The 25,639-nt window shown below is 36.1% G+C and overlaps 1 protein-coding gene across 3 annotated transcripts in view; it reads left to right on the top strand.

Annotated features, from left to right (window-relative positions):
• The window catches only part of ATF7IP (activating transcription factor 7 interacting protein), a 141,507-nt gene that overhangs the window by 61,597 nt on the left and 54,271 nt on the right, over positions 1-25,639 (top strand). For 2 of the 3 annotated variants that reach the window (XM_011990790.1, XM_011990789.1), the window contains exons 3-6: positions 8,436-8,522; positions 10,221-10,366; positions 11,820-11,957; positions 20,612-20,677. In XM_011990790.1, coding sequence (XP_011846180.1) covers positions 8,436-8,522; positions 10,221-10,366; positions 11,820-11,957; positions 20,612-20,677 — 437 coding nt within the window. The remainder of the gene's footprint in view (positions 1-8,435; positions 8,523-10,220; positions 10,367-11,819; positions 11,958-20,611; positions 20,678-25,639) is intronic. The other variant, XM_011990791.1, reaches the window with a different exon arrangement.

The following is a 25,639-nucleotide window of genomic DNA, read 5'->3' on the forward strand; positions in this document are numbered from 1 at the left end:
CAGCCTGAGGAAGACTGAGAAAAGCATGAATACCTTTTTGTTCCCGTTATATCACATTCTTTTAGATTTAGACATCTATGAGAGAAGTGACCTTGCTAGCATAAAACACCATCTAATTTGTTCAAAGAAAAAAAAAATGGAGGCAGGTCTAAGAGAAACAGATAATTTTTTCCCCCAATATATCGTATCAGCTTTTGGAGGTAGAGATTTTTTACTTATTAAAAAATGACTTTTTTTTTTTGGTCAGGTACGGTGGCTCACACCTATTATCCTAGGACTCTGGGAGGCTGAGGCAGTCAGATTGCTTGAGCTCAGGAGTTCGAGACCAGCCTGGGCAACATGGCGAGACCCCATCTCTACAAAAAATAGAAAAATTAGCCAGGCATGGTGGCACTTGTCTATAGTCCAGGCTACTTGAGGGGCTGAGGTAGGGGGATCACTTGAACCTGGGAGGTCAAGGCTGCAGTAGGCCGAGATCGTGCCACTGTACTCCAGCCTGGGTGACAAAGTGAGACCCTGCCTCAAAAAAAAAAAAGGCTTTTTATTTTCAGAGAACATTCAGCTAAACCTGTATAAAGAGGCCAGGCCCTTCTTGGTTCTAGAGATTTGAAGGTACTATTAGCCCTCCGGATACACACAAGAATTAAATCACAGACCATTAAATACAAGGCTGTGAGTGCAGTGATAATGTTAAATTGGTATTCTGGGAGTGCAGAGGAAGGTAACTTTATTAGAGCACCAGATGTATTCAGGGATGTCTCGTCCCTTTTAATATCTGTATAACATAGAGGTTTTTTTTGTTTGCTTGTTTTTGTTTTGTGAGACAGAATCTTGCTCTGTTGCCCAGGCTGGAGTGCAGTGGAAGAATCATAGCTCACTGCAGCTTCCACTTCACTGGCCTAAGTGATCATCCTGCCTAAGCCCCCTGAGTACCTGGGAATACAGGCATGTGCCACCACACTTGGCAAAGTTTTAATTTTTTTGTAGAGACAGGGTCTTGCTATATTGGCTCTGCTGTAACATAGGGTTTTAACGAGTCTAATTTTTTTTTTTTTTTTTTTTTGAGATGAAGTCTCGCTTTCGCCCTGGCTGGAGTGCAGTGGCACGATCTTGGCTCACTACAACCTCCGCCTCCCGGGTTCAAGCGATTCTTCTCCCACCTCCGCCTCCTGAGTAGCTGGGATTACAGGTGTGCGACCCCCCACCTGGCTAATTTTTTTTTTTTTTTTTTTTTGAGATAGAGTCTCGCTCTGTCTCCCAGGCTGGAGTGCAGTGGCGCAATCTCGGCTCACTGCAAGCTCCGCCTCCCGGGTTCACGCCATTCTCCTGCCTCAGCCTCCCGAGTAGCTGAGACTGCAGGCGTCCGCCACCTCGCCTGGCTAGTTTTTTGTATCTTTCAGTAGAGACGGGATTTCACCATGTTGGTCAGGCTGATCTCAAACTCCTGACCTTGTGATCCGCCCACTTCGGCCTCCCAAAGTGCAGGGATTACAAGCGTGAGCCACCGCACCTGGCTGAATCTAATTCCTTTTAATGGCAGCTCCATCCTACTTGCTCAGGCCAGAAACCTTGGAACCATTTTTATTTTTTCTTTCACACCCCATAATCAGTCCATCAGGAAATTCTGTTGGTACTACTACCATAATAGATCTAAAGTCCAGTTGACAACTGTTATTACTCCTGCTCTGAGTCACCGTCATCAGGCCAAAACGGTGCCTGGCACACCGTAAGTACCCAGTAAATATTTGTAAAGTGAATGAATAATCAGTAATGTAAGAGAAGCATATCATGGAGGACCTTGGTTATAATGTTAAAGCTTTATGATGGCACTGGAATGCCAATAAAGAACTTCAAGCAGAGGAGAATGAAATTTACATTTTGGAAAGATAATAGGTGACAGTGTTGAGAATGAATTTCACTCATCCATTTTCTATAAGTGTTTATACAGAGTGAGGCACTAGGGCAAGTCCTTAAAGAAAAGCCTTATAAGTCCTTTAAAAAAAAAAGTCTGTATAAGAAAGTTAAAAAAGCAAGTTGCAGCTTATGATTTAATGAGTTTATACACCTTACCTTTATGTCAGAATCTTGATATTGAAGGGCATCCCACACAAGGCAGTGAAGTGCTGAGAGATGAATATTAAGCCATCCATGTTGCATACTTTGAAAATTCAAAGTTGGGAATATTTTTGGTTACTTGCCTTTAATCTGATATGCTATATTAGCAGGGTACATTTAGTGATAGATTTAATTTCTTGGCTCATAACTAAACTTTTATTTTGTATCTTTTCCCCTTCCTCTGAAGGTAATTTTGTGTATTTTGAGTTTAAGAACAGTTTCTTAATTGGTTCTTAAACTGTACTCTGTTCTCTTTATATGGTGGCAGAATCTGTTGCATGTCATTTATGTTGCTGTACTCCTGCTGAAATGTTACTTAAATAAATGCCTTTATTCTTGACTAATTTTTAATGTACTCAGAACACAGAATTATTAGCTGAAGTACTAAAGTCAGCTTCAGTACTGGCTCTTCCTTCTAGCTGCTAACATCTATGAGTGTAGTAAACAGAAAATAGCATGACCTGCCATTTCAGGCACTTGTTTAGCAAATATGTTTTAAATATAGTAATTGTGATGTGTATTAGCAGCAACAAGAAATAATGAAAGATGAAGCAAATAGAAAAGCTATTTTAATTTTACAAAAGTAGAAGAAAGAGCTAAAAAAGTGTTGCATATATATATATGTGTATATATATACGCATATATATACATCTTAATAGGTCTAGAGACACTATTGAATTGTGGCATAGTACTATGTTATAACTGATACTCACTAAATTATTAAAATGATAATCTGTTTAAAGAGGATGGCAAAATAAAGATTTATCCCTCTGGGGAAGTTCAAACACTAGAGGAGCTGCATCTCCATGCTATATACTTTCCTCTAGCTACTATTTCATCTCTTTCCTTTCTTTTAGAGCCATTCTTCAAGTTATATTAACAAAGCTAGTACCATTTCTTCTTCTGTTAGCCCTTCCGCTTAATTGGATTTTGATTTCTGCCTTGCTAGCCGCCCCCCTCCTAATTTTTCTCAGTGAAATGACATTGATGATCATGTTATTAAATCCAGGGACATCTTTTCTTTGTCTTATCTATTCTTCCATACTTGGATGACCTCTTAATAACAGTCTTTCCCTCTTGAGGCTCTCCTTAGCTTTTGGGTTACTGCATTCTCCATCTTCCCTTCTGTTTTGATCCTTCTCATTCTATTTTTCATGGAAAAATAGGGATAGGCCTCCTCCACATGCTTTTTTTTTTCTTAAACATAAGATTTTTGAAGAGAAAAATCTGTTTTAGAGTAAACCAGATTTTTTTTACATTAAACACTGACATAGTTTCCTTGCAGATTTTATTTCAGATTAAAATAAAAATCTGTGGTTGATAATTTTCCCCTTGTTCATTGGATATTTAAGGTAAATAAACATAAACTGATGCTAATCAGGATAATTACATTAGACTAGAATTTGAGACTTCTATTTTTGCTGTAGGTTAGTATTGATAGAATTGGCATGATTTAGTCAATTTACTGTTAATTTGTTGTCACTTCAGTTAAAATTCTTTATCATCTCAATCCATTTATATTTAGTTGTTACTTATGTACTTGGCTTCTCTTTGTGGAGCTTCTTAGTTCTGTACACTAGTGTGCAAGTTGCAGATTTTTCAGAGTTGAGGTAGACCAAAGATGAAATAGATTTTGGAAGGAGGTGTATAGGAGGAAGATCATTTTCAAATGAGTACTGTTGTCCGAGTTAGATGTGTAAGTCTGGATTTCAGATCAGAGACTTGGCTTGCATTAGAAAAATGTAGTAGATAGCATGTAGCTATTAGGTGACAAGATGAAATCACCTCAGAGTGAGTATACATGGAGAAAAGATCCAACAACTGAGCTTTTGGCATTTCAGTGTTTAGTGGTTGGGGAGATGAGGAAGAACCAACAAAGGAGCTGAGAAAGTGCAGCCCCTGAGGTAGAAGGAAAATGGAGAGATTTTGGTGTTTCAGAAGCCAAGTAAAGACACTGTTTTGAGGAGGAAATAAGGTAACCGTTTACTATATCAAATGCTGCTGTGTGTGCTCATAAGATGGAAGAGAAGTATTTAACAATCTGGAGATCATTGGTGACTTTTACCAAGGGGCAGTTTTGGTGAATGATGGAGTGGAAAACCTGATTCGGGTTTCAGAGAGAATGGGAGGGGCAGAATTGGATATAAAAAAATGTGACTTTCAGAGGCCGAGACGAGTGGATCATGAGGTCAGGAGTGAGACCATCCTAGCTAACCCAGTGAAACCCCGTCTCTACTAAAAAATACAAAAAACTAGCCGGGCGAGGTGGCGGGCGCCTGTAGTCCCAGCTACTCAGGAGGCTGAGGCAGGAGAATGGCGTAAACCCGGGAGGCGGAGCTTGCAGTGAGCTGATATCCGGCCACAGCACTCCAGCCTGGGCGACAGAGCCAGACTCCGTCTCAAAAAAAAAAAAAAAAAATGTGACTTCCCCCACTAGGTTTTGCTTTTAAAGAGAGCACAAAAATTCACATAGGATACATTATTTGCCACTCTATATTGGTTAAATAAAACTGATACAAAATGTCTGGAAAAGTCACATTACCAGTCATGCCTCATTTTTCTGATAGATCTTGTTAAGAATCTTTATATGTTTATTGGCCTTTTGTAGTTCCTTATCTATGAACTGCCTGTTCATCTCCTTTTTCCATTTTTCTGATGGATATTGTTTTTAATTAGTCTGTAGGAATTTCTTGTTTTGTTATAAATATTTTCATGGAGCCAGTAATCTGAATCAGGAATGGAGTAGACTGGCCTGTGAGCCCTGTTTTTATAAATAAAATTTTATTGAAACATAGCTATGGTAATGTGTTTACATGTCACATAGCACTTATTGCTGATTCCTGCAACAAGGACAGAATTAAGAGGTTGTGTCAGAGGTCTTGTGGCCCACAAGATTGAAAATACCTATTTTTTGGCCACTTACAAAAAAAGATTTGCCAGTCTCTGATCTAAGGCAATGGTTTTTGTCCTCCATTTTTCCTTAGAATAAAGTTCTATAAAGTGTAATTCTGAAATGGGAAACTGTGTCCCCTAATGTAAATTCTATTTTGTAATCCTTTAAAAACACAGTTTTCTACTTTTACTTAATGGAACCTTATTAAAGATAGTAGTCTTCTGATAGATATTAAACATCTAATTTGTCTCAGCTATTTCTCAAAGTTGTGGTACTACCAAAATTATGAGATCTGGTATCTGCCCTTAGTGAGCTGTCTAGTTTGCTTGAAAGGAAAGAATATCACACATGAAACTATGAAAACTTGCCAAATTGTGATAAGGCTATACTCAAGAAAATCAGAGGAATTATAACAGAAACTTATCTGTAAGTAAGGACAGATTCTAAAAAAGACATTATTGTTATTTTTTTTTTTTTGAGATGGCGTCTCACTCTGTCGCCCAGGCTGGAGTGCAGTGGCGCAATGTCGGCTCACGGCAAGCTCTGCCTCCCGAGTTCAAGTGACTCTCCTGTCTCAGCCTCCCGAGTAGCTGGGACTACAGGCACGTGCCACTGCGCACAGCTAATTTTTTATATTTTTAGTAGAGACAGGGTTTCACCATGTTAGCCAGGATGGTCTCCATCTCTTGGTCTTGTGATCCGCCCACCTCGGCCTCCCAAAGTGCTGGGATTACAGGCATGAGCCACCGCACCCGTCAGTAAAAAAGACATTCTTAACCTACTATTTGGGTGAGTTTCAGGAGTCCCAGGAACTACCTGAAATTATGTCTAAAGTTGTCTGTGTACCAAGGGCCTTGGATTATTACTCCGGGTTGAAGAAGACCCATTCTCAGGTTTTCTTCAGGCTTTGTGAACAAAATAAAATTAAAGAAATACGAGTCCCTACCCGTCTCTGTAGAATCTGTTACTACCATTTTTTAAATCCCAAGTTCTTTCCGTTACATAAACCTCTAGCATATATTTTAATTCTGTGAATCCTGTGTGTTTTAAGTGTTGGGAATCCAGTAATATCTTCTAAGCATATCTGGAAACTGGGAGTTGGGTAATAGGAGGAGGTTTTTGAATAAGATGAAGAAATCTCAAGCTGAGCTTGACATATAGAGAGGAAACTGACATGCGTATAAAAGAGACAAACCATACCAGGCCAATTTACTCTGCTGTGTTCTGGATGCTCTGGCTTGGAGTCACTCTAGTTGGAGCCATGGCTAATTTTGTGCTTTGTGCGATGTGAGGATTTCCTCAATACAGACTATGTAAACCTTTTATCTCAAGCAACCCAGTTACTCTGTCTCTCTGGAAACTCTGGGGACTAGGAAGCTCAGGAGTTACTAACACTCAGTATTAAAATCAGGAAGATACGGAAAAATATATAGAGAAAGAATGTGTTTTAATGAGTTTGTGATCTGTTTACAAGAAAGCAAACATAAATTTTTATTTCACTGAAACTGAGGTTGAGAGATGAGGTCTTAAAACACTTAAAATGAGCAAAGCGTAGTAAATGGAGAGTTACTTTTCAAATAATTTATTTTAAAGTTCAAAAATAGTTTTAGTAATCCTGTGTACTATGTTAGCTTATTGTTTATCTTAGAGTGAAAAAAATACTTCTAGCGCCTTAATAGGTATTCATCAATGATCCTTTTCCCTACGTATTTTCACCTAAAGTATCTTTTAAATTTTTTTAACCTTTGACTTTTGCTATTAGGGCTGTTGTGATTAAAACCCTGATGATTGGAGAAGAAATGTCGTATCAGAATCTTTATATAGCATGATATACTTTATGATTGTTTATTTAATACTAGTTGCAGAACATGATGAAACAGTATGCTTGATTGAAGCCATTGAGAAGCAAGTTGCAATGACATAAGGGGGAAAAATAGAAGTCAAACATCTTAGTGATTTTTTTTTTTTTTCGTAGCTCCCTTATTCCTCATTTAATGAGTAGGTTAGTTGAAGAGACATTGATTGACCAAAACAACATTTTGGTACCTCTTGGATTTTATTTAATGTAATTGCATAGACATTTTTAGCAGTATCTTTTGGCAGCACTCTTCAGTTGTTACATTTTATATGAGTCATGCAAATTACCCCTTCTGGGCCAGTCACGGTGGCTCACGCCTGTAATCCCAGCACTTTGGGAAGCTGAGGTGGACAGATCACCTGAGGTCAGGAGTTGGAGACCAGTCTGCCCAACATGGTAAAATCCTGTCTCTACTAAAAATACAAAAAATTAGGCTGGGCGTGGTGACTCATGCCTGTAATCTCAGCACTTTGGGAGGCCAAGGCAGGCGGATCACGAGGTCAGGAGATCAAGACCATCCTGACCAACATGGTAAAACCCCATCTCTACTAAAAATACAAATTAGCTGGGCCTGGTGGCGGGCGCCTGTAGTCCCAGCTACCTGCGAGGCTGAGGCAGGAGAATCTCTTGCACCTGGGAAGTGGAGGTTGTGGTGAGCCGAGATCATGCTACTACACCCTCGTCTGGCGACAGAGTGACACTCTATCTCAAAACAAACAAACAAACAAAAAAATTAGCCGGACGTAGTGGCGGGTGCCTGTAATTCCAGCTACTCAGGAGCCTAAGGCAGGAGAATTGCTTGAACCCGGGAGGTGGAGGTTGTAGTGAGACGAGATCGCCCCACTGCATTTCAGCCTGGGCAACGAGAGCGAAACTCAGTCTCAAAAAAGAAAAAAGAAAAGAAAATTAACCCTTCTGAATGTTTTCCTCGTTTATGTGAAGACAAAAAATAGTTTACAGTGTGAGATTATATTGTGGCAATGTGATAACTATGTTAAGCACCCAGCTCAGTTGTTGGCACTGTTATCAAAGTAGGTATATGTTTAAAGTTTTTCTTATATTTGGGATGGCCTTTCCGTTCCTTGTTTATGAACTCTCTATACCATAAGCATTAAAGTAAACAATGATTCAACCTGTATGTTCAACATATTAGGTGTTTTGAATGCTCCAGTACTTTGGAATTTTTTTGATAATTGTCACAGACACTATTTTAGTTTTAATTGTTGAATGTAGAGGAATCAAAATGCTCTACAGCAGTTGTTTTCACATTTTATTAATGTTATTGGTGACAGAAAATTATTAATTAATTTTTTTTAAGTTACTTAAAATCTATATTAAGATTAAATCCTGTGTTGAGTTTGTTGTGAATTGCAGAACAGTTCAATGTGGACTTAGTCATTCATTCGACCAGTTCCTGCTCCCCTTTTTCCCTCCCCAAATTTTACATTTTGGGACTCTGATTTCATAAAAGGTTAGTTTTGTAACTGGATAGTGACTAAAAATGTAAATTAGTGAGCTGTTACGAATTCCAGTAGAAGTAAGACTTTTCTTTTCTATATTTGTTAACAGCAGAAGTAGAAAGTAATGAAAAGGACAGCAAACCTGAGGAAGAAGAGCAAGTAATACATGAAGAAGATGAAAGACCTTCTGAGAAAAGTATGCGTATATAAACAAACTTGAACTGGGTTGAAAAATACTAATTCATTGTTTCTATATTTACAACCATGTAATATTCTTTTTTGCCCATGAAATAATTGTAAAATTTTGCAATTTAAGCCACAACTATAGCATTTTGTTGATGGCTAACTGAAGGATTTCTGAAAGTATGTTTCATACACTTCAATATTTTATTTTGTTTATTTATACTTTTTATTGTTCCTCAGAAAGATTTAGCTTAAAATTTATTAAGGTACTGACTGTTCTGACATAGAAATTGTTTTACATTTATGTTCAGAGAATGAAACTACAAGAATTTTGTATGGGCTAACATAAGTAAATGGAAGGATGTATTTTAGTTTACTTAAGGTTCTTTATCTTCATGGGGCCGGATGTAGTGGCTCACACCTGTAATGCCAGCACTTTGGGAGGCCAAGATGGGAGGATTGCTTGAGGCCAGGAATGTAAGACCAGCCTGGGCGACATAGCAAGAACCTGTCTCTGCAGAAAAAATATTTGAATTAGCCAGGCGTGGTGGCACACACCTGTAGTCCCAGCTACTTGGGAGGCTGCAGTGGGAGTATTGCTTGAGTCCAGGAATTTGAAGTTCCAGTGAGCAATGAACCACTGTACTCCAGCCTGGGTGACAGAATGACACCTTGTGAGAGAGAGAGAGAGAGAAGGAGGGAGGAAGGGACGGAGGGAGGGAGGGAGAGAGGAAGAAAAGAAGAGGGAAGGAAGGAAAGAAGGAAAAGGGAAAGGGAAGGTTCTTTAGCTTTATGGGAAGGGAGGAAAATGGTGGACTGTGTGTCCTTAGGTTTATAGAAAGATCATTGGACTAGAAGTCAGGAAAGCTGGGTTCAACAACTCTCCTGTCATGCTGCTATCCATGTGTGACCATGGGTAAGTTAAGATTATAAGAGAAATTGTGGAATAGAGTGGATTTAAAAGTAGGCACATAGATACAGATATATACAGAGGGATAAGCATGGTCACATAAGAGCATTTGCATTTAAAAAGTATGAAGATATTAGTGTTTTAATTTTTTTAGATATTGAAGAAACCAGATACAATTTGCTTATGATCTCATGAATATTAACAGCACTTGAAACAAATCATCTAAGTGAAGTCTTCTAGTCTATATTCTTTATAAATGTACTTTTAATGACATTAATTTTATTTTTATTTGAATTCATTAGGGTATGTTAAGAATAACTTATGCTAGTTTTGTAAGGCTAATGATTAAGAATTTTTTCCTGTACTTACGGAGGAAGAAGAATAAATAAAGCTGTGCGTAGTTAAAAATCTGACGTGATAATGAATACAATATTTTGTCAGAGGATTCATGTGCACTGTGACATTTAGTTACAGGAATGAATATGAGGTGATTTCATCTACCTTCTTCATGACACAATTGTGAGGCAGTTCTCCTTCTTAATGTGAAGATTTCAAGGAAATTTTGTGTTCAAAGTATGGATTGCTTGACCATTAGAAAGTTCTTATTTAGTATATTGAAAGTCATTTGAAGTTTAAAGCTAAAAGCTATATACCTACTTTTCTGATCTCCAAAACAATTTACAAAATAGTTGGTTGAGAAGGCTATTGTGATAGAAACAATATTTTGCTGAGGATGGATAATATGCATCAAGAGCTATAAGAAAAACACCTGAGTGTGATCTTTGTGGTTTTTCTTCTCAGATGAATTTTCCAGACGAAAACGTTCTAAATCAGAAGACATGGACAATGTACAGTCTAAACGTCGTCGATATATGGAAGAAGAATATGAGGCAGAATTTCAAGTAAAGATTACAGCCAAAGGAGACATTAACCAGAAACTTCAAAAGGTATTGTGTCAATTATAAGTTATAAACCATATTGAATAAGTAGCACCACTGTCGTCTTCTAGGTTTCTGACATTATTCTGTATTTTATTGACCTAATGTGGTTTATCATAGAAAGAAAGAACTTGAAGAAAGTGGTTGAGCTTTTAAAGTCTATTACTGGCCAGATGTGGTGGATCACCCCTATAATCCCAACCCTTTGGGAGGCTGAGGTGGACGGATCACCTGAAGTCAGGAGTTCGAGACCAGCCTGACCAACATGGTGAAAGTCTGACTCTACTAAAAATACAAAAATTAGCTGGATGTTGTGGTGGGTGCCTGTAATCCCAGCTACTTGGGAGGCTGAGGCAGGAGAATCACTTGATCAATTAAATTAAATCAATTTAATTTTAAAATTCCTTCTGACTTATTTTTGGCTACATCTTTTTTTTAAAAAATGCTTATGATTATCAAAACAGAAGGGAGAGAAGGTAACATTTTTATTTATTTGCTTTGGTAACAAAACTGAATGTTGTTTTTCAGCTTTTCTTTTTCCTTCTCATATTGAACTTTATCTTACTGTGAAAAGGAAATGTTAGAGTTTTAAATATTAACATTTTAATCTTTTTAAAGCTGGTTTCATGGTTATAAGTCTCTACATTCTAAACTCTTTATTGTGTACTTTAGGGTTAGTATAAAAGTGGTAGAGACAGGGTTTTAAAAGGACTAGAGAAAGGAGTAAAGTACGGAGTTTGAAATTCTGTTCAACTAGAGATAGAGATAATGAAAATATTCAGTATTTTATGTTTTTCAACATATATTCACAAATGTTTGTACAAATGCTTTTCTTAGAGAGGAATATTAAACGTCAATGATAACTAGTTTTTCAAGGTCTTATATATTTAAGGATGACATTTTACAATCAATGTTTTAGGACAACATTCTTTAATTAAAATATGGCATACATATTTGCACTTTGTAGAAAAAAGAATAGTATGGCAGTAGAAACTCTCAGTGTTTTTCCCCCTAGTTTCTTTTTATTTGACATATGGAGATAATAATGCTTATTCAGTCTTTCTTACAGAGCTGTTAGAATTATGAAGGTAGCTATGTGAAAAATTTTGAAAGCTGAGGTTTCCTGAGAGTTTACTTCTTTAGAACAGTGCTACTCAAGTATGGTTCATGGATATGTGCCAGTGTCTTTGTTATGGACCCATAATGAGAATATGGAAATTTTTCAAAAGTTTACTCTCTGGAAATTTTCTATTTTTAGTATGTATTACCCTCTTGAAGTAGATTTTATATATATAAAAGTAGAGGATTTTAGCAGATAGTATTGTGTTACAGATTCTAGCATGTTTTATTCATTAAGTTAGTTAATTTATCGTTACTGTCTTCTTGGTACTTAAGAATATTTACTGTTTATTGCTTGTTGGAATGCCTTCTTGGCATAATGAAGGAATATTTGTTTCTTTAGGTTATACAGTGGTTGCTGGAAGAAAAATTGTGTGCACTGCAGTGTGCTGTATTTGATAAGACTTTGGCAGAATTGAAAACACGAGTGGAAAAGATTGAATGTAACAAGAGACATAAAACAGTTCTCACTGAACTACAGGTTTGTACATTGACTTGAATTGTACTCCATTTGTCATTGTTTTTATAACTTATTTTCTGAGATATATATTTGAGATTGACATTGACTATAAAATACATTTAAATTCTAAATATAAGAAGTAAAAGGAGTTTGTTTAGTTTGCCAGGGCTGCTGTAAAGAAAGTACAATAAACTGAGTGGTTTAAACAGTAGAAATATTTAGAAGTTGAAGATCAAGGTGTCAGCAGTGTAGGTTCTTTTTGAGGGCTGTGCTGTGAGGAAGAATCTGTTCTGTGCCTTTACGCTAACTTCTTTTGGTTTGCGGACAGTTCTTTGGCATTGTAGAAACATCACCCTGATCTCTGGCTTTATCTTTACATGGTGTTGTCCTTGTATGTGTGTCTGTTTGTAAATTTCCCCTTTTTACAAGGACACCAGTCATTGGAATAGGGGCCCACTATACTCCAACATGACTTCATCTTAACTAATTACCTTTGCAATGACCTTTATAAATAAGGTCACAGTCTGAAATACTGAAAGTTTAGACTTCAATATGTGAACTTCTAGGGGACACAGTTCAAACCATAACAGAGACTCAGAAATTACTGGATCTGACTTAGTACTTCATATTTTGTTTTCCAGTCACTAAAGGAAGGCTGTCATTTAGCATGCTGTAATAAATACTAAATAATATTTGTTAGGGATTCTTTTTATGTTAATCTACCTCCTTTGGTGGACCTCATGTTTTAAAGATGTTAGTTTAATAACACATATTTATTAATTTCTACTTTGCATTTTTTATTAAGTACAACTATATCTTAACATACAATACCAGAGCTTCTGGTCAGCTGAAATGAGCACATAGTGGTGTGCTGTAGTAATCTACTTTATTCCAAAGCTAAGAAGCTAGTATTTGAATCAGTACATTCATTCTGTCATAAGTAAGTATATGTTTCCTATTGGGTTATTTTATATATGAGCATATCCCAAAGATGCTGAGTGGTAAACCATGTATAGGGCCTTATTTTGCAAATGAGGGAAAAGTGGCCCATAGAAGTTAAATCACTTTTTCCATTATGAGTGAAATTTTAGCTAAATAGGATTAGAATTTAAGTGTATCTCCCAGACTGACCTATCTAATTATTAAACTTCATTTTACTATTACTGTTCAAACTTTTGAATTAAATTTGAAAATGCCTGAAGATTTGAAAGAATAATTTTATTCATTGTTTCTCATCATACCCACAGGTACAACTATGAAATTGTGTTTTTAAAACCTGAGTTTTTGGCTGGGCGTAGTGGCTCACGCCTGTGAGCTCAGCACTTTAGGAAGCCGAAGAGGGCGAATCTCTTGAGTCTAGGAGTTCAAGACCAGCCTGGCCAATATGGTGAAACCCTGTCTGTACTAAAAATACAAAAAATTAGCCGGGTGTGGTAGTGTGTGCCTGTAGTCCCACTTACTTGGGAGACTGAGGCATGAGAATTGCTTGAACCCAGGAGGTGGAGGTTGCAGTGAGCTGAGATCGTGCTACTGCACTCCAGGCTGGGCAGCAGAGTGAGACTCTGTCTCCAAAATAAATACATATATACATACATACATACTATAAAACCTGAGTTTTTGACACCTATCATCTCACACATAAGGTGCAATCCAGATTTCTTAACATTTAAATTTGTATTTAGGTGTTGCTTGTAGTCTCAGAATTTGAATCTTTCTAACACCAAGCCAATTAGCTTCTCTGCAAATGTTCCTCTTACTGACAATTTCTGAATTCCTGGAAAACTCTTGAAGGAAAATCTTCCCATTGTTCCTCTTATTGGCAGCTCTTGAATTCTTGGAGACTGATCCCTCAGTCATTTCATATGCACAGTGAGTTGCCAAGTTACAACTTGATTATTTCCTGGAAAAAAAAATCTCGATTCTTTTCACTTTTCATTAGGCCATCATTACCCAATTCCCTGATTATAGTAACACCTTTTATATGAGCCCTCTGGTACTAGTTTTTAACTTCTTGCTGGTCCTTCGAAAGCATTGTACTAATTTTTCTGAATACTGATTACTTCAGTCTCTTTATAGTCCAGGTTCCTCAATTGTGTACCAGTAAAACCAGTATTCATGTTTTACATTTTTAAATTTTAATCTCTTAGTTTTCAATCCACTTTTTCTAATATCCACCAGTTGCTTCACAGCCTACGGGGTACTATTAATGTTTATTGTATTTTGATACCAGGCTTTTGACTTCATATTGTTTCCCCTGTTCATGCACCCATAATCATGTGCCCTCACTGTATTATTTTTAAAATGTTACCAAGCCCAATTTAATTCCCATCTCTTTGTGTCTTCTTCCAGTGTTTTGTTTTTTTATGGAAATAAAATTCAGATACCAAACTGTTTTAAAGTGTACAATTCATTGTTATTTAGTACATTCACAATTTTATACAACCACTATCTATCGCATTTCATTTTTGTCAACTCAAAAGGAAACATTTTGCCCGTTAAACACTTGCTCTTCTTTTCCTCTTACACTAGCCCTTGGCAACCACTAATCTGCTGTCTCTATTGATTTACCTATTTTGCATATTTCACATGCCTCTTTCACTTAGCATGTTTTCCAGCTTAATCTGTGTTTGTAGCATGTGTCAGTACTTCATTCCTTCTTAGGGCTAAATAATACTCCATTATGTGGTGGTGTATGCCACATTTTGTTTATGCATTCATCCTTTGAATGGCATTTGGGTTGTTCCTACTTTCAGCTATTGTGACTGATGCTGCTTTGAGCTTGTATACAAGTATTTGTTTGAATACTTGTTTTCAGATCTTTTAGGCATATACCTAGGTATGGAATTGTGGGCCATATGGTAATTCTTTGTTTAACTTACTGAAGAATCACCCAGCTGTTGTCCACAGTGGCTATATCATTTTCTGTTCCCACCAGCAATGTATGAGGGTTCCATTTCTCCACATCCTCACCAACACTTGTTATTTTTACTTTCATTTTTTTCTTATAGCATCAGAATGGTATGAAGTGGTATCTCATTAGGGTTTTGATTTGCATTTCCCTAATGATAAATGATGTTAATCATCTTTTCATGTGCTTGTTGATCAATCATATGTACTTGTTTATAGAAATGCCTTTTAAAGTCCTTTGCCCATTTTTAATTTGGATTTTTTGCCTTTTTGTTGTTGAGTTGTAAGAATTATATGTTCTGGATACCAAATTCTTTTTTTTTTTTTTTTTTTTTTTTTGAGAAAGAGTCTTGCTCTGTCACCAGGCTGGAGTGCAGTGGCATGATCTCAGCTCACTGCAAGCTTCGCCTCCCGGGCTCACACCATTCTCCTGCCTCAGCCTCCCATGCTGGGACTACAGGCGCCTGTCACCATGCCCGGCCAATTTTTTGTGTTTTTAGTAGACATGGGGTTTCACTGTGATAGCCAGGATGGTCTCAATCTCCTAACCTCATGATCTGCCCACCTCAGCCTCCCAAAGTGCTGGGATTACAGGCGTGAGCCACCACGCCCGGCCCCGGATACCAAACTCTTACTAGATATGTGATTGCAAATATTTTGTCCCATTCTGTAATTTGTCTACAACTTCTTAATAATGCCTTTTGTTGCACAAAAGTTTTAAATTTTGATGAAGTCTTGCAGATGGTATATAGTTTGGTCATGATTTATTATCACTTCCACCAATCTCTGCTTTTTAATCAGGGAGTTTATTTACATTTAAAGTAGTTACTAATAAGGAAAAACTTTTGCAATTTGTCATTTCTTCTATGTCTGATACCTTTTTTGTTTCTACTTTCTCCATTACTGCCTTGTTTTGCAATTGATTTTTTCTTAGTATATCATTTTGATTCCATCTTGTTTCTCTTCTTATATATAGTTTTAGTTTTTTCCTTAGTGGTTACCCTCAGGATTACACTTAACATCTTAACTTTATAACAGTTAGGTTTGAATTAATATCTACTTATTTTCAGTAGCATACAAAATCAAGTATCATTATGGTTGTGCTCTCGAGAGGGAAATATATTTTTTTGGTGTGGATAGTACCCATGTAGCAATTGTTGGCAACCGTTCTACCCAAACTTTGCTGCCTGTTTTGCAATGCGTACATAGTTCAGCCCGATTTTGCCCTTCACTCTGTGTACAGTAACACTTAGCAAATCGAGTCCTCTTATAACAAATATAAAGCATAGTGCACAACAATGAGAGGAGTTTGTTGAGATCTGTTGTGCTCATTTTGGCCAAATTTATGTGGAGTAGTTGATTTGGAAATAAAACTTTCAATTCGTTCTTACTGCATATTTCAGAACAATTTCCTGTTAGCTAATATGATATTTTGACTTTTGGCTTAATATGTTTTAGTATAATTATCCAGGGACAAATTGTTCAGTTGAATACGTCTGAGACAAATTGTTCTATTGGTCTGATAAGTCTTTGACCTAGAATTAAAATAAGTACAAATAAACTGCACAAGGATTAGAAAAGAAGGCAAGATCCAGAAGAGATTCTTTAAGAACATTTTTATGTTAACAACTTTGTACCAATGAAATCTGTTGTATATAAAAAGGAAGCAGGAGGCCGGTTGCGATGGCTCATGCTTGTAATCCCAGCGCTTTGGGAGACTGAGACAGGTGGATCACCTGAGGTCAGGAATTTGAGACCAGCCTGGCCAACATAATGAAATCCCGTCTCTACTACAAATACAAAAATTAGCCTGGCGTGATGGCACATGCCTGTAATCCCAGCTACTAGCAAGGCTGAGGGAAGAGAATCTCTTGAACCCGGGAGGCAGAAGTTGGAATGAGCCGAGATTGTGCCCCTGCATTCCAGCCTGGGCAACAGAACGAGACTGTGTCTCAGAAAAGGAATCAGGAAAGCTAGATTTTGAGGAACTCTATCAAAACTGTAGTCAAAGATTTATTTCTGAAGAAGTCATGGAACCCAGAAAGCTTTGCCAGATAATTCTGGCAAGTCATTGAGGAACAGATAATTCTTGTGTGATGTAAACTGTTTCAGGGTATGGAGGAAGATGAGACGTCCATTTGATGAAGTAAGCCCATCTGTGAAACCTCTAGCACAAGAAGAGACAAAAACATAGTTTAGTTTTATTCCCCAGCATAGATTTCTCTTACGAATGCAAGCCTAGTTCAGTATTAACAATTGTATGTCACTCTGCTAATGTAGGAAAGGTGAAAAACAGTGTGATCATCTCAGTACATGCCAAATCCGGATTTGTTAAAATTTACTGGTCATTCGTGGAAAACATAGGAGGTAAATACCTTGAATCTCTTAAAGGGTTGCTTTCAGAAACCTGTTGTAAATATCATATTTAATAATGGATTATTGGAAATATATCTACTAAAGTTGAGAATGAGACAATGCCTATTAATAGACGCTGCTATTTAGAGATTTGGTATTAGTCTTGGGCAATACAATGAGACAGGAAAAAGAAATGAGTAACAATTGGTAAGTGGGAACCCAATAGAATTCAGGTGACAAACGGTTGAATGAAGAAGGAAACACAGCAACTACTTCATATAAGAACAACATATTCTAATAGTTCTCCTTACATCAACAATAACCAATTAGAAAACATAATGAGAAAAAGGTTTCACATATGGTAGTTATTTAAAAATGAGTAAGCACTCAAGAATAAATTATTAAGACCATTATGAAGAAAAAGGACAGAACAAGAAAACAGGAGTCAATAGTACTATGCTCTTAGATAGGAGGACTTGATTCCTCTCAAATCACAGTATAGTTCAAATTCATAATACTCGGAATTTCAACTAGATTTCTTATGGAAATGGAAAAGCTGTCAGCACACTCTGGAATATAACATTCCATTGGTTATGATTTAGAAAATGCCATTTTAAGTAGATTTAACTGAAAATGTGTATTTTACTTTTTCCTTTCAACCTCAGCTCCTGTTCCCTATCAATGAAGTAAAATTATGACAGCCTAATACGGAGACAGTTTTAAATAATAGAAACTGTGGGTCTGTTTATTCACTTGCTTTTATGAGCAGCAATATTTTGTTATAGGCCAACCTTGATGTTAAGGAAACCTTTTGTTTTTTGTAGACAGAGTTATTTCCTAAAGGTACATACACAATGAAATTCTTGGTTTGTCTAGTTTCCCAAGTAAAACCCAATGTGATAGAATATTACTTTCCTGGAGTTACAAAAATGACTTGTTTATTCATTTTTTTAAAATGTCTCAGAATATTTACCAGAATAGCCATTCTTGGACACAGTATGGCAGATATTTTGAATTATAATTAAAAAAGAATTGTACAGCTTCCTATGTAAAAACAAAAAGGCTGCTCTTTGATTTTTCTGTTTTATAATATTACATATCAGAAAACTATAAATCAGTTTCCACATTTTGAGTTTGTTTTTCTGCTACTGGTTTCATTTTTAAAATGATAATTCTTTTAAAAAAGAGTTTGAGTACTACAAATATATATGATGTGAAAGTGAGGTCCTTAGTTCACTTTCTCTCCCACTTTCTGCCAATCATAGCTTCCAGGGGTGACTACTTTTAACCTTGGAATGTATCCTTATAGATCTTTTTCTATACATGTAACATATACAAGATGATTTTGGAGGTGGGGCTTAAGTAACAATAGAATAATAACATTATGCATACTGTGCAATTTATAGTATAACCACCTAGATAATTTTTTTTTTTTTTTTGAGACAGTGTCTCGCTCTGTCATCCATGCTGGAGTGCAGTGGCGCGATCTTGGCTCACTGCAGCCTCTGCCTCCTGGATTCAAGCAATTCTCCTGCCTCAGCCTCCCGAATAGCTGGGACTACAGGCGTGTGCCACCACACCTGGCTAAGTTTTGTATTTGTAGTAGAGATGGGGTTTCACCATGTTGGCCAGGCTGGTCTTGAACTCCTGACCTTGTGATCCACCCGTCTCGGCCTCCCAAAGTGCTGGGATTACAGGTGTGAGCCACTGCGCCTGGCCCCACCTAGATAATTTGACTAAAGGAAAATTGACATTCTCGCATAAGTTGGGGTACAGAAAATACCTTCCCCTTCCCATATACCTTTCTTTTCTTTTTCTTTTTCTTTTCTTTTTTTTTTTTTTTGAGAGAGAGTTTCGCTTTGTCACCCGTCCACCCACCTTGGCCTTCCAAAGTGTTGGGATTACAGACGTGAGCCACTGCACCATATACCTTTTTAGAAAGTTATATGAGATATTTTAGTTATCAGAAAGGTAAATCCATATTAAGGACATGAAATTATGCTTTATGATCTTGAGCCTTAATAACATGCATAAATAACTAAGTCCTTAGGAAAATCTTTACCTTTGAGAGTCATAGGTAACTGATTGCCTAGGCTGTAATATTGGACTTAAGCACATTTTAAGATTTGGGGTCTCCTCTAGAAGTGACTGCTTTCTGAAAGAAACTTTAAAAGTAAATCATACCTTTTTTCATTTTTATGAAGTGAATGCCCTTATTAGATAAAAGAAATTCTCTAGCAGAGCTCTTCCTTAGGTAGGGCCTCATGAATACACTCAGAAGTGTAATTTTCTTGAAAATATGTTTAATTTAAAATGGCTTCAGCAGCAGCAGCAACAGAAATAGTTGAATATTACGTCGATGCTTAGTAAGAGACTGAAAGGAAATACAACCAAATATTCATGTGGTGAAATGATTATTTTTATTTTTGTTCTGCTTTTTTTTTCTCTCAGATTTCCTTTCAATATGTATTTGAGCAAAATACGTGATCAGGGAGTTTATATAAGCACAACAAATGATTAATAACCTCATTGACCATGTTGACACAAACAAGGTAATGGGTTTTTTTGTTTGTGTTTTGTTTTTGGGTTTTTTTTGAGACAGAGTCTCACTCTGTTGCCCAGGCTGGAGTGCAGTGGTGCCATCTTGGCTCACTGCAACCTCTGCCTCCTGGATTCAAGCTATTCTCCTGCTTCAGCTTCCTGAGTAGCTAGGATTACAGGCACGCACCACCATGGCTAATTTTTGTATTTTTAGTAGAGATGGGGTTTCACCATTTTGGCCAGGCTGGTCTCGAACTCCTGACTTCAGGTGATCCACCCACCTCGGCCTCCTAAAGTGCTGGGATTACAGGTAGGAGCCACAATGCCTAGCCAAGGTAACGTTTTTTATCAGATTGTTAAAGATTAACAGAATATGTAATTTAATTTGTGAAAAAGTAATATGTGAACATTCATCTACACTTCTGTTGAAAGTGTCACAGTAAAGCCTACATCCATCCATATGTAGTATTGGCAAGGGATCTTTTATGACTTATAGATATGTCCACTTTATAATTCTCAGTGAGAAAATCAAGTGTGATTACAACTGTGTTAAAAAAATTACAAAACACAGGCTTACATAATCAGGAATGTACTGGTAGGTGAGCAACACTCACAGTTTGAGGAAGAAATAGGCTAACCTAATTAAGAGTGTTTACATCTGAGTATTGAATTTAGGGGTCACTTAGTTTTAGTCATAACTGTATTTTCCAAGTGTATATTTTATAATCAGCTTAATTTATTTTCTTTGCTCAGCTGTCTTCTGAGAATCCTGCTTTCTATAGGTTTCTTGTTACATATTTATGGTTTTTTTTTTTTTAATGCTATAATACCATTTGATTTCCATTCATTTTTGTCTTTTTTTTTTTTTTCAGGCCAAGATAGCCAGGCTAACCAAACGCTTTGAAGCAGCCAAAGAAGATCTTAAGAAAAGACATGAAGTAAAGTTTTCTATTCTTGCATAATTACTATTTAGCTCTCTAAGTGGTAATCTTAGGAAATGCTGAATTAGGAGGAAAGTCTGTATTACAAATCTGAAATTTGCTTTCATACTGTGTACTCCTGTATGTAATTTGTGTGCCTTCAGCCCTAGAACTAAGGAACCCCTTTCAAATCCTCATTTACTATTCTCATATATCAACATTTATATTTTATTTTAGGTTGTGCAATTCTTTTTTTTTTTTTTTTTTGAGATGAAGTCTCTCTGTCACCCAGACTGGAGTTCAGTGGCACCATCTTTGTTCACTGCAACCTCCGCCTCACGAGTTCAATTGATTCTCCTGCCTCAGCCTCCCAAGTACCTGAGATTACAGGTGCCCACCACCATGCCCGACTGATTTTTGTATTTCTAGTAGAGACAGGGTTTCACCATGTTGGCCAGGCTGGTCTTGAACTCCCAACCTCAGGTGTCCATCTACGTTGGCCTCCCAAAGTGCTGGGATTACAGACATGAGCCTTTATGCCTGGCCCCTTAGGTTATGCAATTCTTGAAGCTGTATTTTCTGTCCATCTTTAAAATTAGGCTTCAGGGATTTGTCTTACCTTGTTTCTTTCATTTTGCATTCTTGTCAGTTTCCCAGTATGGTCTCTTACTATTTTCCCCAAAGTGTTTTAGTATTGTACTGCCTGTAGTGTGCCTGTTCTCCCCTTTCTTTCTTCCCCATGTAGTCAGACCTCTTTTTTGCTCTAATTGTAATATACAGAGATTAGATTAAGTCACTTTATTGTCTTAAACAGTTTGAATATTTTTAAAAGTATACAATTAAGTCCAAACTTTATAGCATAAATTGACTTCCATAGTCTGGCTTTTGCTTTTTGTTGTTTTCTTCATTTTTCCTTTGTTTATCATTTTGCTACTCTTCTGTTATTTCCTTTATTATTCATATTTTACTATAGTCTTTGTATATTGCATTATAGTTTTTAGTTGGATTTATTTTCTTTTCCTGCTGAATTTTATTTTTAATTTTTTAATTTGAACAACTTCCATTTCTTCATATTGATAGTTCCATTATCTGGCACATAGTAAATTGCCAATACCAATAAATAGTAATCATTTTTCCTAGAAGTTTTCTGTATTGATGCATGTTCGTATATTCTTTCCTGTTTTTGCAGCAATAGTACGTAGAGCCGTATGAACTCTTCCCCTAGCTTCCCCGAGTGGTGAAATCTTATCACTGTAGTACAGTATCAAAGCGAAGAAATGGACAATTTTGTTAAGTAGTTTATCAACTTAACAGTTTTTACTAGTTTTTACATGTGTATGTAAAAATTCATTGTGTATGCATGTCTGTTTGTGAGTGTTTATGCTTCCATGCAGTTTGATCACATGTATAGATTTATGTAGCCCCCATCACAGTCAATATATAAAATTGTTACATCACCATAAGTGGATTCCCTCATGCTACCCTTTTCTGGTTTTATTTTTATTATTATTTGATCTGTTGATGGACGTTTGGGCCATTATTACCTTTGGGCTATTTTGAATAATGCTGCAGTGTACACGGGAGTGCAGCTATCTCTTCGAGATCCTGTTTTTAATTCTTTTGCATATATACCCAAAAGAGGAATTACTAGGTTGTATAGTAATACCTTTAGATATTTGAGGAGCCCCTATTCTGTTCTTCATAGAGGCTGTACCGTTTCACATTTATACCAGTAGTGCTCAAGAGTTCCAGATTGCCCAAAACCTCACTAACGTGTTATTTTCTGTTCTTTTGATAGTGACCATCCTCATGGATGTATGTGATACCATCATAGTTTTGATTTGCATTTCTCTAATGACTAGTGATGTTGAACATCTTTTCATATGCTTGTTGGCCATTTATATATCTCCTTTGGAGAAAAATCTCTTCAGGTTCTTAACTTATTTTTAAATCAAGTTCCTTATTTTTGTTGTTATTAAGTTGTAGGCATTCTTTATATATGCTGAATATTGACCCTTATCATATAAATTATTTGCAACTTTTTTGCATTCTTTGTTTCCTTTTCTCTTGATTGTTTCCTTTCATATACAGAAGTTAAGTTTGATGCACTTCTGTTTATTTCTGCTTTTCTTACCTGTGCTATTAGTACAAACGAATCATTGCCAAATCTAATGTCATGAAACTTTTTCCCTGTGTTTTCTTGTAGGAATTTTTTAGTTTTAGGTCTTACATTTAGATCTTTAGTCAATTTTGAATTAATTTTTATATATTTTGTCAGAGTCCATCTTCATTCTTTTGCATGTATATATCCAGTTTTCCCAGCACCATTTATTAAAGAGGCTGTCCTTATCCCATTGTGTGGTTTAGGGAGTTTTGTTGAAGATTATTTGACCATATATGTGAGTTTATTTCTGAGCTCTCTATTCAGTTCCTTTGGTCTCTGTCTATTTTTGTGCCAGCACCTCACTTTTTTCGATTACTGTAGCTTTGTAATATATTTTGTGTGGTTCCCCCACCCTCTACCCCCGTGGCCAACTTAGCCTAATATGTAATATGTTTTCAAATCAGGAAGTATGAAACCTCCAAATTTGTTCTTTTTCAAAATTGTTTTGGTAATTCAAAATCCTTTGAGATTCCATATGAATTTTAGGATTTTTTTCTGGAAAAAAACAAAAACAAAAACAAAACCCACTATTGCAATATTGATAGGGATTGCACTGAATCTGTAGGTTGCTTTGGGTAATACAGATATTTTAACAATAAGAAGTCTCCCAATCCTTGAACACAGTATGTCTTTTCACTTATTTGTGTCTTTAAACTTTTTCCAACATTGTTTTGTAGTTTTTGTTGTATAATTGTTTTCTCCCTTTGTTGAGTGTATTCCTAAGTATTTTATTCTTTTTGATGCTATTGTAAATTATATTGTTCATTTCTTTTTTGTATTTTTTATAGTTTATAGATATGCAACTGATTTTTGCAGATTGATTTTGTATCCTGCAACATTGCTGAGTTTGCTTAGGTTTGAACAGTTGTCATTAGGGTTTTTACATATAAGATCATATCACCTGTGAACAAAGATATTTATACTTCTTTTTCTGATTTGGATGCCATTTATTTCTTTTTCTTGCATAATTGTTTGGTTTAGGATTTCCCGTACTATATTGAATAGAAGTGGCCAGAGTGGGCATGCTTGCTTAATTCCTTATCTTAGGAGGAAAGCTTTCAGTTTTTCACCATTGAGTATGATGTTAACTGTGGAGTTTTTAATGTATGGCCTTTGTTAAATTTAGATAGTTTCCATTTCTGGTTTGATGAGTGTTTTATTTATTTTTTTCCATGAAAGGGTGTTGACTTTTGTCAAGTTCTTTTGCTGCATCAATTAAGATGATCATGTGGGTCTTGTCCTTTATTCTGTTAATGTCTTATGTTACATTGATTTTTGTATCTCGACCTATCCTTGCATTCCTCAGATAAACCAACTTGGTCATGGTGTATAATCTTTTTAACATGCTGTTGAATTTGGTTTGCTAATATTTTCTTGAGGATTTTTATATTAGTATTCATCAGGGATATTTGTAGTTTTAGTATCTTCATTCGGCTTTGGTATCAAGGTAATGATTGCCTAATACATGGAATTTGAGAGTACTCCTACTTGGAAGTACTCCTCTTGGAATACTACTAATTGTTTGGTAGTATCCTCCAGTGAAGCCATCTGGTCTTAGGCTTTTGTTTGTTAATTTTGTTTATTTTTTAAATTTATTATTTATTAATTATTATTATTATAGTTTCAATAGAGTCTCACTGTCACCCAGGCTGGAGTGCAGTGGTGTGATCTTGGTTCAAGTGATTTGTGTGCCTCAGCCTCCTGAGTAGCTGAAATAATAGGCCTGCACCACTGCGTCTGGCTAATTTTTGTATCTATAATAGAGACGGACTTTCATCATTTGGCCAGGGTGGTCTTGAACTCATGACCTCAAGTGAGCCACTGCACCTGACCTTAGGCTTTTGTTTGTTAGGATATTTGTATTACTGATTAAATCTCCTTACTAATTCCAGATTTATTTATTTACTTTTAATAATTCAGTCTTGGTGGGTTGTGTGTTTTTAGGAATTTATTTCTTCTCGGTAATCAAGTTTGCAGATGTGTAATTGTTCATTGTAGTGTCTTGTAATCCTATCTGTTTAGCATCAGTTCTAATGTCTTCTCGTTCTTTCATTTCTTTTCATTTTTAAAGTCATCTGTTTTGTTAGTTAGCCTAGCTAAGGATTTATCAATTTCGTTTTTTTTTTTTTAAACCAACTCTTAGTTTTGTTTTTGCTTTTCCATTTTTCTATTCTCTATTTTGTTTACTTCTGCCCTAATTTTAATTATTTCTTTCCTCTTGCTGATTTTGGGTTTAGTTTTTTCCCCCTAGTTTTTTGAGTTGTAAATCTAGATTGTTGATTTGAGATCTTTCTGTTTGTGTTTTACCACTATAAACTTCCTTCTTACCACTGTTTTCACTGCATACAATTTATTATATTTTGTTTTCATTTTCATTTGTCTGAAGATATCTTGTAATTTACCTTCTTCTTTGACTTGTTGGTTTTTTTTTTTTTTAACAGCGTGTTTAATTTTCACATATTTGTGACTTTTCCTACTTTTCTTCTGCTGTTGACTTCAAGTTTCATTCCATTATGGTCAGAAAAGATACTTGGCATGATTTCATTCTTTTTAAATTTGTGAAGACCTGAGTTGTGACATGTGACCTATCCATGAGAATTTTCTGTGTGCTCTTGAGAGAAATGTATATTCTGCTGTTGTTTGATAACTTATTCTATATGTCTGTTAGGTCCAATTAGCATATAGTGTTGTTAAAGTTCTCTGTTTCCTTGTTGATATTCTGTCTGATGGTTGTCTCCATTATTGAAAGTGGGGTATTGAAGTTTCCTACTATCATTGTGTTGCTGTCTGTTTCTCCCTTTCATTCTTTCAATGTT

This window comes from Mandrillus leucophaeus, unplaced genomic scaffold (assembly GCF_000951045.1).
Source record: "Mandrillus leucophaeus isolate KB7577 unplaced genomic scaffold, Mleu.le_1.0 Scaffold383, whole genome shotgun sequence".
NCBI classification, from domain to species: Eukaryota; Metazoa; Chordata; class Mammalia; order Primates; family Cercopithecidae; genus Mandrillus; species Mandrillus leucophaeus.